This window comes from Tupaia chinensis, unplaced genomic scaffold (assembly GCF_000334495.1).
Source record: "Tupaia chinensis unplaced genomic scaffold, TupChi_1.0 Scaffold000394_1, whole genome shotgun sequence".
NCBI lineage: Eukaryota > Metazoa > Chordata > Mammalia > Scandentia > Tupaiidae > Tupaia > Tupaia belangeri.
The window spans coordinates 3,712,804-3,726,512 of NW_006159896.1; the positions used below are offsets into that span (position 1 = coordinate 3,712,804).

General features: G+C 41.2%; 1 protein-coding gene across 2 annotated transcripts in view; it reads right to left on the reverse strand.

The window, feature by feature from the left end:
* The window catches only part of PBX3 (PBX homeobox 3), an 85,048-nt gene that overhangs the window by 5,605 nt on the left and 65,734 nt on the right, over window positions 1-13,709 (reverse strand). For both annotated transcript variants that reach the window (XM_014590028.2, XM_027774057.1), the window contains one exon: window positions 1,816-1,981. In XM_014590028.2, coding sequence (XP_014445514.1) covers window positions 1,816-1,981 — 166 coding nt within the window. The remainder of the gene's footprint in view (window positions 1-1,815; window positions 1,982-13,709) is intronic.

Sequence of the window (13,709 nt, forward strand, 5' to 3'; positions counted from 1 at the left end):
AAACACCTAAAATCTGATAGACAAGAAATGGCTGAGAGACTGGGTCTGAACTAGTTGGAACCAAGATGGCACCTGGAACGGTCATGGCCTAACTTTCAGACTCGTTACACCCTCATTGTATGCTATTAGCACGCTAGATGTCATGTTCACCTACACCATAACCATCTGGAATAACCATAGCAATGACTGAAACTACCCTAATACGACCAGAACATTAAAGAGACAGTGGTTCTCCTCTCAGGGAGGTGATAAATAAACTGCCCCTTACTTAGTCTGCCCTTCAGTGAAACCATTTAATCAGACACACAGTTCAGGGCTGCCAGCCTATGGGGTAGCCCTTCCGTCCTCACTTTTAGGTAACAGTTCTGCTGCTCAGGGGCTGCTCTACCTCTGGAGTAATCTGCTCGGTATACTTTCCTTAATCAACTTGCTTACACTCTCCCTCAAAAAAAAAAAAAAAAAAAAGAGAGAAAAAACAGAGACAAATCAAAATAAACAGAAACACCTAGTGGCTTTCCTGGAACCTCTTCCTTATTTCCACTTGTCTCCAAGATTTGAGCTCTTCAACATCATTAACAGGTATGAGGGACAATTATCTAGAAAAGAAACATTTTTCTGAAGTGCTGTCTTTTTTTTTTTTTTTTTTCCCCATTTGCCAGAAAGCATGGGCATTTACCAGAGAGAAAGAGAGAAAGGGAGAGGGAGAAGACACCGCAGTGGGGTGTGGTTGTACCACAATCCCTGCACCTCCACCCTGTTGGGATTTGGGGCATACATGCATACACACCCAGAGTGTTTTCCAAGCTTCTGGGGCCAGAATTCAAATTACATGTTTGGCCATGTGGGATCTGGCTCCTTTAACCACCAGGCCATGGGGCAGGCCCCTTGAGCTCTTTCTCAACCATATACCCTATGTATCTTTCAACAGTTTCCATGGTCCTCTTTTTTTTTAAAAAAAGGCAGGGTCTCACAATATTCCTGCTTCAGACTCCCAAGTAGCTGAGACTACAGACATGTTGCCACCACACCTGGGTCTTAGGATGGGCTGGGAATCACACTAGAAATGCCGCTGTGGCCTCTGCCTGACAAGGAGCAGTGTACAGTGCAGGATACCACAGCAAGGGCACCTTCGCACTTTGAAAGACCTATCTGCAAGATGACTCCAGAAAAGCCTCTCTTATTGCTCAAGTCTATCTGTTTGGACTAGCTGCACATTGTTCATTATTACTCAAGATCTCTGTAATTTTATGATATTCCTAACTCCATCAAATATGTCACATGAAATTTGGCTAAAATGTACTAGAGGGGGACCAAAAGTACTACATTCATGTGCTAAGTACTATAGTCCTCACTACCCACCTACTGAACCTACCAAGTCAACACCAGTTAGGTGCTAAAGAAGTACTAACCAGGACAGCAGACTGGAGTCTGCAGCTCAAACGGCAGAAAGCACTGGTCAACAGTCCAGCTTCATTTGTACAATGACAGGTGCTTCATTCTTTGACAGTCAACTATTGATTTAAAAGTGATACATGGAACGACATTGCTAAAATGATCATTAATGACAGCACTTTACCTAACTGCTGAATTAAAAAGTCACTAAGTGTAAACGTTCCAGAATCCACCAGTGGTAAGTAGCATTCACTGTAACCATGTGTTACAGGTTCTGGCCATCTACTCATTCACCCTTCCCGAGAACTGCACCTGAACATAAATCCACTGTGCTCACAGCATGCTCCTGTGTCCTGGGCTGTGGGACAGGGTGTTGTGGCATAAGGCTGCCTGGCCAAGGAGGGAGTGGCCCCCATTACGCACCAGAATTTGGCGTGGTGGGCGAGTTGGTCTGGTTGTTCTGCACCGCTGCAGCGACTGCGTGTGCGGCTGTCACAGCTGTCTTTGCGGCGTAGAGGTTGGCTTCTTCCTGAAACTTGCCAATATTCTTCTTGTACCTGATTCGTTTGTTCCCAAACCAGTTGGATACCTACAAATTGCAGGGACATGAAATTGAAGAGGCAGAGATGTCAAAGAGGAAGAAAAAAAAAAAAATCAAACTTCTAGTATATTCTATTGGACAACAAGGGGATACCTTGGGAGATACTCAGTTCCTAACCTTTAATCTCACATCCTGTGGATGATGCATAATGGTTTTAGGAGTTCCCTTTCTCCTTTGGCAAACCTCTCACATTCATCTGGGATAACACTGATCCTTGGAGCTGGCTGCAGGAGACTGAAATGCTGGAAGCAATGCTCATACAAAATGTCCAATTGGTATATACCAATTAATACATAAATAATCAGGCCCCCCAAAACTGACTGAAAAGCTGAAGGAAACAGTCAAGTTTGGTGAACAATGAGGAATACTTGAGAAAGACCTAATTCTTCCTTTACAGTCTGGAACAATTTTGGCAGCTGTACAGTAGAATCATGTTTAGTCTGCTGAAGAGAGTAACATCAATTAATAATGGATGAAAAAACCCTTTGTCTCCTGCCTCAGAAGACATCGTATGTCTGCCAAGATGGCTGCTCAAGCTTTGCCAGTTAACACATGGGAAGGCCACAACTTGAAATCTTACAAGTAATTCCACTAAGGTCAAAAGCAAATACAGAGAAACAGCTCTGATTTCATCAGGTGAAATACACTGTCTCCTGTGCAAACTACTCATGCTGTCAGCAGTGCAAATGGAAGAGGTTCCTAAAGAGGATCTTGGCAATAGGCAGATTTCATCACACTTCATGGAGAGCAAAACTATGACTCAGAGCTACATTACATGAAGGGATCTCAAAATGTTCATGAAAAAATGGGGATGCTGGATGATGGTGCAGCAAAGTTTGACACTGTGCAAGGCTGACCCTCACGGCAAGGTTCTGGGTTCGTGTCTGGAGATCACCCTGAGCACCGAGTACATACGTGCCCATTACCTAAGGCTTGTTAGGGCTGGACTGTGGCATCAAGACCCTGCTGTGGTACTCTTTCTCTCTTATTCATAGAAGAAATTACTGTTCTACTGTGAAGGGAGTGTACAAAATGACTAGTGAGCAAAATGTTTACTATCTTTTCTGAAACTAGTGTATCATTAATTTGTATCCGTAAGTTATTGTTATAAATATCACCTGTGTTTTTGATACATGTGAAATTGCAACTGAAATTTATTTTGCCAATGTTTTCTGAATGAATTGAACAGTTTTTGTTGGGGGAAAGAGTTTGAATTCACACACACACACACACACACACACACACACTCAATAAATAAATAAATAAATAAGGCATGTGTGATAAAAAGTTATAAAAAAAAAAATAAATAAATAAGGCATGTGTGATAAAAAGTTATAAAAAAAAAAAAAAGAAGAAGGTATTACTCCTAGCAGCTATTCAGGAACCCTACAGAAAAGAAGGGATATACATAGTTCAGAGCACTCCAACCCAATTTATACCAATGGGTATCACTGTGGCCCATCTCTGCCAAGTCTTTAATTGCTTTGGAAACACTACTCTCATTCTTCAACCAATGGCACGCATCCTTCTGGAAGAAGCCAGAGAGCCCTGGCGAGGGAGCCACATAAAACAATGCTGGCCTTGTGTTGTCCATACGCCATTTCCTCCTGAGATCACATGGGTGCACACATACACATGCAGAACACTCGCTGAGGACCATGTGACAACTAGAAGCATAGTTTCATCAGACAGAAACAAGCCAAGACCTGCCAGGAAGTAAATATGCTATAGATCATGACTTTGCAGTTATTCCCATATATTTTCTTTATTTTGCCCTAAAGGATTTTATATATCTTTTCTTTTCCTATCAAACACTGGCTAAAATGACTGGAATTTAATGAATTTCCTATATTCTAAGCATTATTCAGAAGCTTTTGTATACATTTTCTCATTTAACTTTAATAATCTCAGGGGTTGGGGCCAGCAGGAGATATGGTGGTTAAGGTACTGGACTCCCACATGGCCGATCACAGTTTGAGTCCTGGACTTCATGATAAATAAAATTAAGTAAATAATTCTTTAAAACAAAACAAAATAATAAAAGTAAAAAAAAAAAAAATCCCGGGGGTAGGCGGTTGATAGAGGTGGTTACACAGGCATGACACTTGATCCAAATTTAATGGCCTTTTCTCTCTCCTCAACTTGCACAATCTCTTAGCAGTGTCTGATACTTGAACTTACCACTTCTCTTTCCTTGAGCTTGTTCTTTGTGTGTTTCTGTGACATTATGCTCCTGTCTCTTCTCCGGCATCTCCCCTTCCCTGACACATCCTGTGTTATGTGCGTGTGCAGTATGTGTGTGTTTCTGTGGTTTCTCTTAAGACTCAGCTCTTGGTCTTCATTATCCTTGAGCAACTTACCATATTCAAAATTATCTTCTCTGTGTGGATGACTCCCAGATTTCCATCTCTATCCCTAACTTCCATAAAGAATTTTAGTTCTCAATATTTAAAAACTTTCCATTCAGATGTTCTGCCAAATCCTCTATTTCAACAGATCTAAGAGGGAACTCAGGTGTCTTGAAAGTCTGTGCCTTCTGCTCTATTTTCTTTTTGTGATCCTGGTATCTCCACCCCCAAAGATCTGATACTCACTACCTCACAGTCTCTGATTCCACTGCTCCACAGTCCTAATGGATATGCCATTCTTCTGCACTGGGCCTACTTCCACCCTGTAGACTGTCAGACTTGGATTTCTGACACCTAGATTTTAGGTCTGGAAACTCAGCCATGAGGGCCCTGATCCTTCCTGCTGCTGGTCTTGTCAACTATTCCCCTGGAGCCCCAGTTGACTGTGGTGGGTGTGCATAATCATTGTGTGGGATGTGGCAACAGGAGGAGGAATGAGAGGGCTATACAGGTGAGGAGGCTCAAGGCCCTGAGCCAGCAGAGCAGTGGGAGTGAAGAGGGCAGACATCTGGAGGAGGAACAGGCAGAATCTGACCACAGACTCATTATGAAGGTTGGAGGAAAGGGAGAAACCAGAGATGATAGAGACATGGAGCCATAGGTTCTTGGCCAGGATGGAGCTAGACACTCAGGAAGCATTTCCGCAGAGAAGTAAGCCTCAGTGACCATTAAGGTTCATTCCCATACTAGAATTCAGTGATTTAAACCCAGTAAAGTTCTGTATCAGGATGGGAGGAGGTATCAAAGGTATCAGTTTCGATTACACTTGTTAAGGCAAATTCTCCAAGAACCTGCAAGTCCATTCTCAGTTCAGGAGGCAGATCTAGAGCTGGTTTGCAAAAAGCTCCTTTAATACATGGTACCCTCTAGCTTTTCCGAATAGAACTGTTAGACTTTAGAAAGAGTTAAATATTGACTATATCTATAATGCAAAGAAAGAGGCTAATCCTGGCTGAGAGGGAATTTGGCATTTCTTAAGCATAATTAATGAAAATTTCCTAACTCTGAATTTACCAACAAAGGCCCATCTTAGAATTCTCTTCTTTTAAACAATTCTCTGTTGGATTCAGTACTTTGTAGTTAATATTACCTTGACAATCAGAGAAGCTATAATACATTAATGAAACTCAGCCTGGAAAATCAGATTATAGCTTTATTAACAGTTTCATAATTGAGGAATCTCCGTACCATCGAAGGTCTCATCTCTAGATATGTAAGAATCCTCTGTTTATGCATACCCCTGGACCAATCAAACAACAGTCATCACTAATAAAGGTTTATTTAATTCTCACAGTAAAATTTTAATATCACCAGCAGCCTGGGGAAGCTTTAGCAAGTGGATTTGCTTGACATCAGATCGTTTCTATTCTGCTAGTCCCTATACTTCTTAATCTTTAATATCAAGGCAATTAAAATTAATGGCCACTCATCCGAAGCTACTGTGGGCAGTGTTTCCTTGACATCAATTGTTTGATGGGATTACCTAGAGGTTAAACTAACAAGCAAGGTTTAATTGGAAGCAATGAAAGAAGCAGTGATCATACGTTATGTTTAACCTGCATAACCGCATCTAAATGAATATCTAAAAATGTTAAACCATCTCTCAAATTAAAATATGCACATCACATTGTGATAGCACAGATTTGGGTACTATAACAATCTGCTCTTAAGACCATGTAGCTGGAACCAAGATCAGCCTAGTTAATGGATCAATTGACCCTAGATTCAGGATTTATTTTTTGGCTTTTTAATAACAGATAGATACAGTTAGTAGCAAAAGAACCCCTCCACATACCCAGTAGAAAGCACCAAAACCTACAAGTCACGCGTGGCTCACAAAGGGGCTTGCTGGGTACAGGGGTGCCGGAAAAGAGGCTTGCTATGCATCTGAACTGGGCTGGTCTGTTCTTAGCCCCAGAACAGACACACAGGCAAGGTGATGCTGAAGGCAGGGATAACACCACCCTATACTTTTCTGTTGGGCCTCATGTGTCAAGGATTCTTACTTTTAGACGCTACCAAAGGCAAAGGGACAGGCAAGAATTTTAAGATAAATTAAAAACAAGAATAAAAGCACGAGGATTCTCCTACTGCTGTTCGTTGTTAGGGGCTCCCAGACCGAGTCCCTGGTAATAAAGAGAATGAGTACAGGAATGAATGGTAAACATTGTGCAGGCTGCTGATTTTCTGGAACCTTTGCAAAGCCAAGAAGCTGCCAGAAAAATCTTGCCGTCTCCCCCATGTTCTATAGCTATGCATTTTCTTCACCCAACTCAGCTTTTAAAAATAAACATGTCTTCCACATAATAACAACTAGACTCATCTTTTGTATAGCTTTTTTATCTTTTTAAAAAATCTTTCACTTATCATCCCACTTAGAGCCTTAGGCTTTGAAGTAGGTAATACTGCAGAAAAGTTAAGGGCTCTGGATGGAATCTGTTTTCAAATTCACACCACGCCTTGTACTAAGCTGAGTCTCTGGACAGGTTACCTCAGTCATTTTCGTGTTTCCTCTCACATAAAATGAGAAGAATAATGATAATAATATCTTCCTCACAGAATAGCTATGTGTGTTAATCACTGGCCCATTGCATTTACTTGATAAGTATTAGCTATTACTGGGAACCAGCAGTTAGAGTAATGGCTATGTCGCTGGACTCCCACGTAGTCGACCACAGTTTGCGTCCTGAACCTGGTGGCTTAGAACTCACGCCGGGCGCGTGTGCGTGCGTGCCCAAGATCCCGAGAGGAGAATGGAGGAGAAGGGATTGTGGCGTGACCATCCCCCCGGGGGGGTGATTTCTTGCTTTCTGTCTCTATGTCTCTCTCTGTCTGTCTGGTGAGTGCACGCGCCCTACAGTGAAAACCTCTCCAAAAAAAAAAAAAAAAAGTCTTAGCTATTACTATCACCCATGCTTTATCAATGAAAAACAAGAGATCCAGACTAAGCACAAGTTGCCCCAAATCACACAGCAAAGAGTGATGGATCCAGATTTTAAACCCAGGACTCCTCTGTCAGCTTTTCTTTTTATATTTTTTTAAATAACCAGTTGAGAAATACTTAGTGAACATGTATTAAAATTAGTGGGCCAGCAGGTAGCATGGTTGTTAAGGTGCTAGACTCCCACATGGCTGACTATAGTTCAAGTTCTGGACCTGGCAGCTTGAAATTCACAGCAGGGACCTGTGCATGTGTGCCCAGAATTCCAAGAGGAGAATGAAGAAGCATGGTCATTCCTCCCCACCCCCCAGGGGGGTGATTTCTTGCTTTCTGTCTCTCTGTCTCTCTCTAGTTAGCACACAGATGCCCTATAGCAAAAATCTCTCAAAACAAACAAAATTAATATTGTACTGGGGTCAGTAGGTCAAGTAGTGGTTAAAGGAGCTAGACTCCAGTGTAACCAACCGCTTTGAATCCTGGATCTGGTGGCTTGCTTTCTCACTTTCCCTCTCTATCTCTTTCTCTCTGGTCAAATTAAAGAATTTTAAAAGTTAGATAAAATAATTTTTTAAATAATTAATACTGTACTAGGTGCTGTGGGGAAATGAAAATTAAGTGCATAGCCTCTGCCTGCCAAGACTTTACAATCTGGTTTTGAAAGCAATGTTAGACATCCAGAGTTAGCAAAATTGCAGGGTGATGCCCTCACACTGAGCTGTACAGAACAGACTCTAAGTGCAACAGGAATTTGGAGGGAGAGATATCCCAGCAAGTCTGAAAAATCAGAAGCAATTTCCAAGGTAAAATGGAATTTGAACTAGATCTCAGTTCACGTCCATTTCGTAGTACTTTTATCAAGATTCCACATTTCAGTAGAACATTCTAGAAGCTCATGTAGACACAAAGAAGTAAAAAATGTGCAAATTTTCAGCCTCTTCTCTAAACTTAACTACTTTTTCCCTTCCTTAACTTGTAAGATTCACAGTGAAAGAGGGAGGAGGAACCGTTCTACAGGAAAAGGGGGAGGGAGAATCAGAGTGTTTTGGAAGAGGTGACGTCTGAGAGGAAGACAGGCTCTAGGGGAGGAAAAGGAAGGGGGTGAGGCAAAACTTTGAGCAAGGTACACCTCCCCCACGCGTGAAGGGCTCACCATGACACTGCCAAGTGGAGGGAAGAGCTGAAACTGTGCCTGAGATTCTTAGAGGTTCTCACACAGCAAGAATGAGGTCCAGAGTCCCCCCACCTCCTGCTGAGAATGCGGGGGCTCTTCCACTCAGGTGCCTGTCCAGTGGTGGTGGTCTCTTGTTGGAATTCTCCCCTAAAGTAATTCTGAAAAAACATGTACCCCCTTCACACAGTTCTTTTCCCTTGAACATTTTTTTAAGTTGGCATCTACAGTTTCTTTAGTCTAAGCCTATATCGTCGTAAACAATATTATTTCAGTATGTCATATATGTTGACAGTTAAAAATAAAAGTGTAACACTATTCTTTAAAATGTATCCAACCAAATGTAAATAGTACAACAATTTGATATCCACTGTCATTTAAAAAATACATCAACTTGCTCTTTAATTCTAAAATTTTACAATCTTCTTTTTTTTGCTCTTGAAAGTGTATTTCCATTTCACTTCTCTCTCATATTATCCTAACACAATATACTTTTATGCTCCACAAAAGAAATGTATGGAAATTGAAATTTTAAAATTGTTTTTATTTCCTACAATTATAAGGCTCTTTATGTTTAACATTTCCTTCTGGATTAAGCTATCATTATGGATAGTTTGAAATTGATCAGAGCAATATAAATACTCATTTTGCCAAATAAAAATACTTATTTTGACCATCAAAAGTAAGGCTCTATTTATGCATTTCTTAATCAGAGGTTGGGCACCTGGGAGAGTCTCACACTTTGGGGCAATAAACTTTGAGGTACTGAATAGGAGTGCCCTTTTATTCATAAATGTGAGAAAGGGCTGGAGGGACTGGAGGGAAAAGACAGGTGACAGGCACTCCCAGCACAGCACTCTCTGAGGCGGATGGCTTTAGGAGGAAGGCACACACACACACAGAACAAAAACCAGAGAAAACCACCAGAAAACATGCCCACCGACCGAGTCCCCACTGGGAGCTGTTCAGCTACTCTGAGGCACATATGCATCCTATCCATAGTCTGAAGACTGCAGCCTGTGGTGATTAGGGAACTTCAGCTACCTGGAAAAAAAAGCTTCAGCTATACAATAGGGCTCACTCAAGCAGCCACTTCCACGTGTCACAATGACCTTCTGCAGTTCAACAGAGAACAAATTTGTCAGCTCCAGAAAATCACAAACATTCTGACTAAAGAAATAAACCTAAGGGAGAAAATATAATTCACTGATTACTCAGCTTCACCTTTCTGGAGAGAAAGCCGGGAAATACACACACATCCTTTGCTCAACCTTCCTAAGAGCTTACTTAGGAAGTACTTAGAGATTCATGTGCAAAGATCTCTCCACAGTCCTACTACGATTATACTACCTATAATAGCAAAAAAAAAAAAAAAAAAAAAGAGGGGGTTAGATTTATAACATATGTGTGAAATGGAATACGATTATTAATTAAAGACTATGTTAAGACGGGCCGGCAGGTGGCATGGTGGGTGGTTAAGAGCGCTGGACTCCCACCTGACCAACTGTGTTTCAAGTCTCAGACCTGGCAGCTGTCTTTTCACTTTCTCTCTCTCTCTCTCTGTCCCTCTCTGGTCAAATTAAAATAAATAAACAAATAAACAAAGTTAAATAAAATAATTTTAAATAAGATTATGCTAAGACAAAATATTTATTGACATGGGATAAATATTCATAGTACACTATAAGGAGGACAAATGTTTCAGGGTTTTGGTAAAAATACATATTAGTAAACACAGAGAGGCACACACACATGCACACAGGAGAAAAGAGTTCTAGGGCACACATGCCAGTGTATGATTATTATTTAGAGTGGATTTAGAAGTCATTTCTATTTTTGTTTTTTTCTGTGTGTTTTCAAGTATCATCCACATTATTTTCAGATAAGTAAGTACTTTTTTTTATTTAGCCAGAAAAATACACTTTTTATTGAATAAAGCCAACTATCCATGTTTTACAAGGGAGATGGACAAATCATTTAACAGTCTTCATGAATTTCAGCGCCAGGCCTTGTTTGTGGGTGGAGCTATAGGAACAACTACCCCATTCCTGCACTCTGCCTGAAGGACATGGTTGGCAGGCTGAAGAATTCTTAAAACAACTGAAATGAGAGATTTTGTAAAATTCAAGCTATTAACATTTCCCAAATGGCTTTGCTTCTGAGAAAAATTCCCAGACCAGCCAGAGGTGGGGTGGTTAAGACAACTGAATTCTACATGGCAGATTGTGCGGTTTGAGTCCTGGACCCCAAGGTTTGAGAACACGCCAGGAACGTGTTCCTCAAAAAAAGAAAGAAAAAAAAAAAAGAAAAATTCCATGTTCAAAATAAAAAGCTAAATTATCTACAATTTCTCTACAATCACTGAAAGGCAATTTGTTAATTAATTAGCTTTAATTGTATCTCACATTTCAAACTGTATCGTTCCATTTATTTATCATGTTAATACCAAGAATAAAGAGAGAAAAGATTACTCAAAGACTTAATCTTCTAACCTTCCAGAGGTTGACTTTGTAGTCATTCTTAGCATTGCTTCCTTGTCTAAGTGTATCAGGGAGAGGATCTATACTTGTTTAGAAGGAAGCAGCTGACACTAAAACATCCTTACAGGAATTACCAAACTGAAAATTTATGAAGCACAAATCTTAGAAAAATTTGCCATTGTGTTTCCCCATGTTTATTTGTATGCATACTTTATGTACTGTGCCTAATTAAATGTAACAGATTCAGAAATGTTGAAACACTAAGTTATGTATGACGGAAGATGCCAGCATATTTACATGGCAGTTTTATACTTCTAACACATAGTTTCCCCTTATCAATATGTTTTTTATCCCTATCGTGTAATTCAAATTGTAATGAGTGATGGAAACCAGATATTGTTCCGTTTTTATGATAATGGTGTGAATACATGCGGACTCTTACTCTTCTCCTCTCCCTCTCCCAAGGTCATGTGTTCGGTACAGTTTTTGTTAGGACAGAAAGGCTGGGCACACCCATGGACGACTCAACTGTGTGTTTTCCCCCAGAAGCCCAGAGCAGAGTTGGATAAATGGGCTTAAAAGCCAGCTGACCTGTGTGTGAATCCCAGCTCTGCAATTTCCCGTCTGTGTTACCTTAGGTAAATGGTGTTATCTAAGGTTTTTCTTTCCTGGCTTTCACGGTGGGCTAATGACACCTACTCTATCACAGGGCTATGTGAGCATTAAGTGAGATGACATGTTAAATGCACAGGACTGTGCCTGGGACACACCAAGCTCCCAGTAAATATTAGTTTTCCCTTTTCTTGAGGCAAACTGGCAACCACAAAACCCTCTGAGAGCCTGTGACATTGAAGCCATGCTTGCTTCCTGCAGTGACCAAGGTCAGGTCATCCCTTTTACAGGAGTTTTTGATTCTGGAAGAGCCAGTGCACACTCTCAGCACTGGTGGAATACTGGCAAAAGGGAATGAACAGCAGTGACAGAAAGGAAAAGGAGGTCTCCTCCCCTTATACCAGAGAAGGGTGACACCCAGACCCAGAGCTCCTGTTTGCCACACACCTGCAGGGCAACTGATCTACACACCTGGCAGCAGCACCTCTCCCTCTTCATACCTTCTCACCTCTGCTCCAACACCACCACTCAGCAGGATAATGCCTAGAATTTGCAAAAAACCTGGCTTTGAATGTCACCTGTCCCTATATTTAAGCAGTGGCTATTTGTGGAGAGCTCATGAACATGCTAGGTACCAACAAACACGTATGCTCTCATTTAACCGTTACAAAGACCCAGTTTTACTGATGTGAAACTGAAGGTCAGAAAGTTTATGTCACTTGCAGTTACACAGCCTTCTCCATTATGTTTTTTTTTTTTTTGGGGGGGGGGGGGGGGGGGTTTTTTTTTTTTGCTATAGGGCGCGTGCGCTCGCCAGACAGACAGAGAGAGACAGAGAGATAGAAAGCAGGAAATCACCCCCCAGGGGGGATGGCCACGCCGCAATCCCTTCTCCTCCATTCTCCTCTCGGGATCTTGGGCACGCACACACACGCACCCGGCGTGAGTTTAAGCCACCGGGTCCGGGACTCGAACCGCAGTCGACTACGTGGGAGTCCAGCGACACAGCCATTACGCTAACTGCTGGTCCCTCCATTATGTTTTATCTAATAAACCTGTTTTTCCTTAATACTCTTAATAAAAATATTAAAAATTATTCTTTATTTAATTCTATTTCTTCTCCTTGTATTATATAGAGAGGACTACAAAAGTGTATTCTACCGCTTCAGCACAAAATATTTTAGCTCTTTATGGCTAAAATGTGGACTAAATTAAGAATCCAAACCAGGGACCAGCAGGTGGTGTGGTGGATAAGGTGCTGGTACTCCCATATGGCTGGCCATAGTTCAAGTCCCAGACCTGGTGGCTTACTTTCTCACTTTCTCTGTCTCTCTCTGGTAAAATTAAAATGAATAAATGAATAAATAAAATAATTCTAAAAAAAAAAAAGAATCCAAACCATTACCCCCCCACCCCCCATTTTCTTTATAGAAAACAAGTTCCAGGGCCAGCTCTATAACACAGCCATTAAATACCATGCATGGAAAACAATCCCACATGGCCTACCATGGTTTGAGTTCTGGCCCTGGAAGCTTGAAAAATGTACCAGGTGTGCATGCATGTGTCTTTAAAATTCTGACAGGAAGGATAAAAGGGAAGAAATAAGTTTGAAATTCATAACTGATTTAAAAACCAACTCTTGAAACATAACCTACTCTTTTTTTTTTTTTTTAAATTTTTGGTATGCACTCACCAGAAAGAAAAATAGGAAATCAGCCCCTAAGGGGATGGGCACACAGCAATCCCTTCTCCCATCTCCTCTCAGGATTTTGGGCACACACACGCACACACATGCATGCACACCTGGTGTGATTCTCAAGCCGCCAGGTCTGGGACTCAAACTTTGCAGCTGGCTATGTGGGATCCAGTGCCTTAGCCTCCACACCACTTATTAGTCCTTATAACCTGCTTCTAATGGGAGAACCAAACAAATCAAAATTCATTTCCACAGTTATGACATTTAAAACAGACTTGTCAAGAACAGTATTGTTTTTATTTGAGGTTGTGAAAAATGTCATCATGTGCCATGACATGCATAATGTCACCCTTACAGTTTGCCTTTGCCCTTTCCACTCTGTGCCTAAGAAACTGGTAACTGCTTGTTACT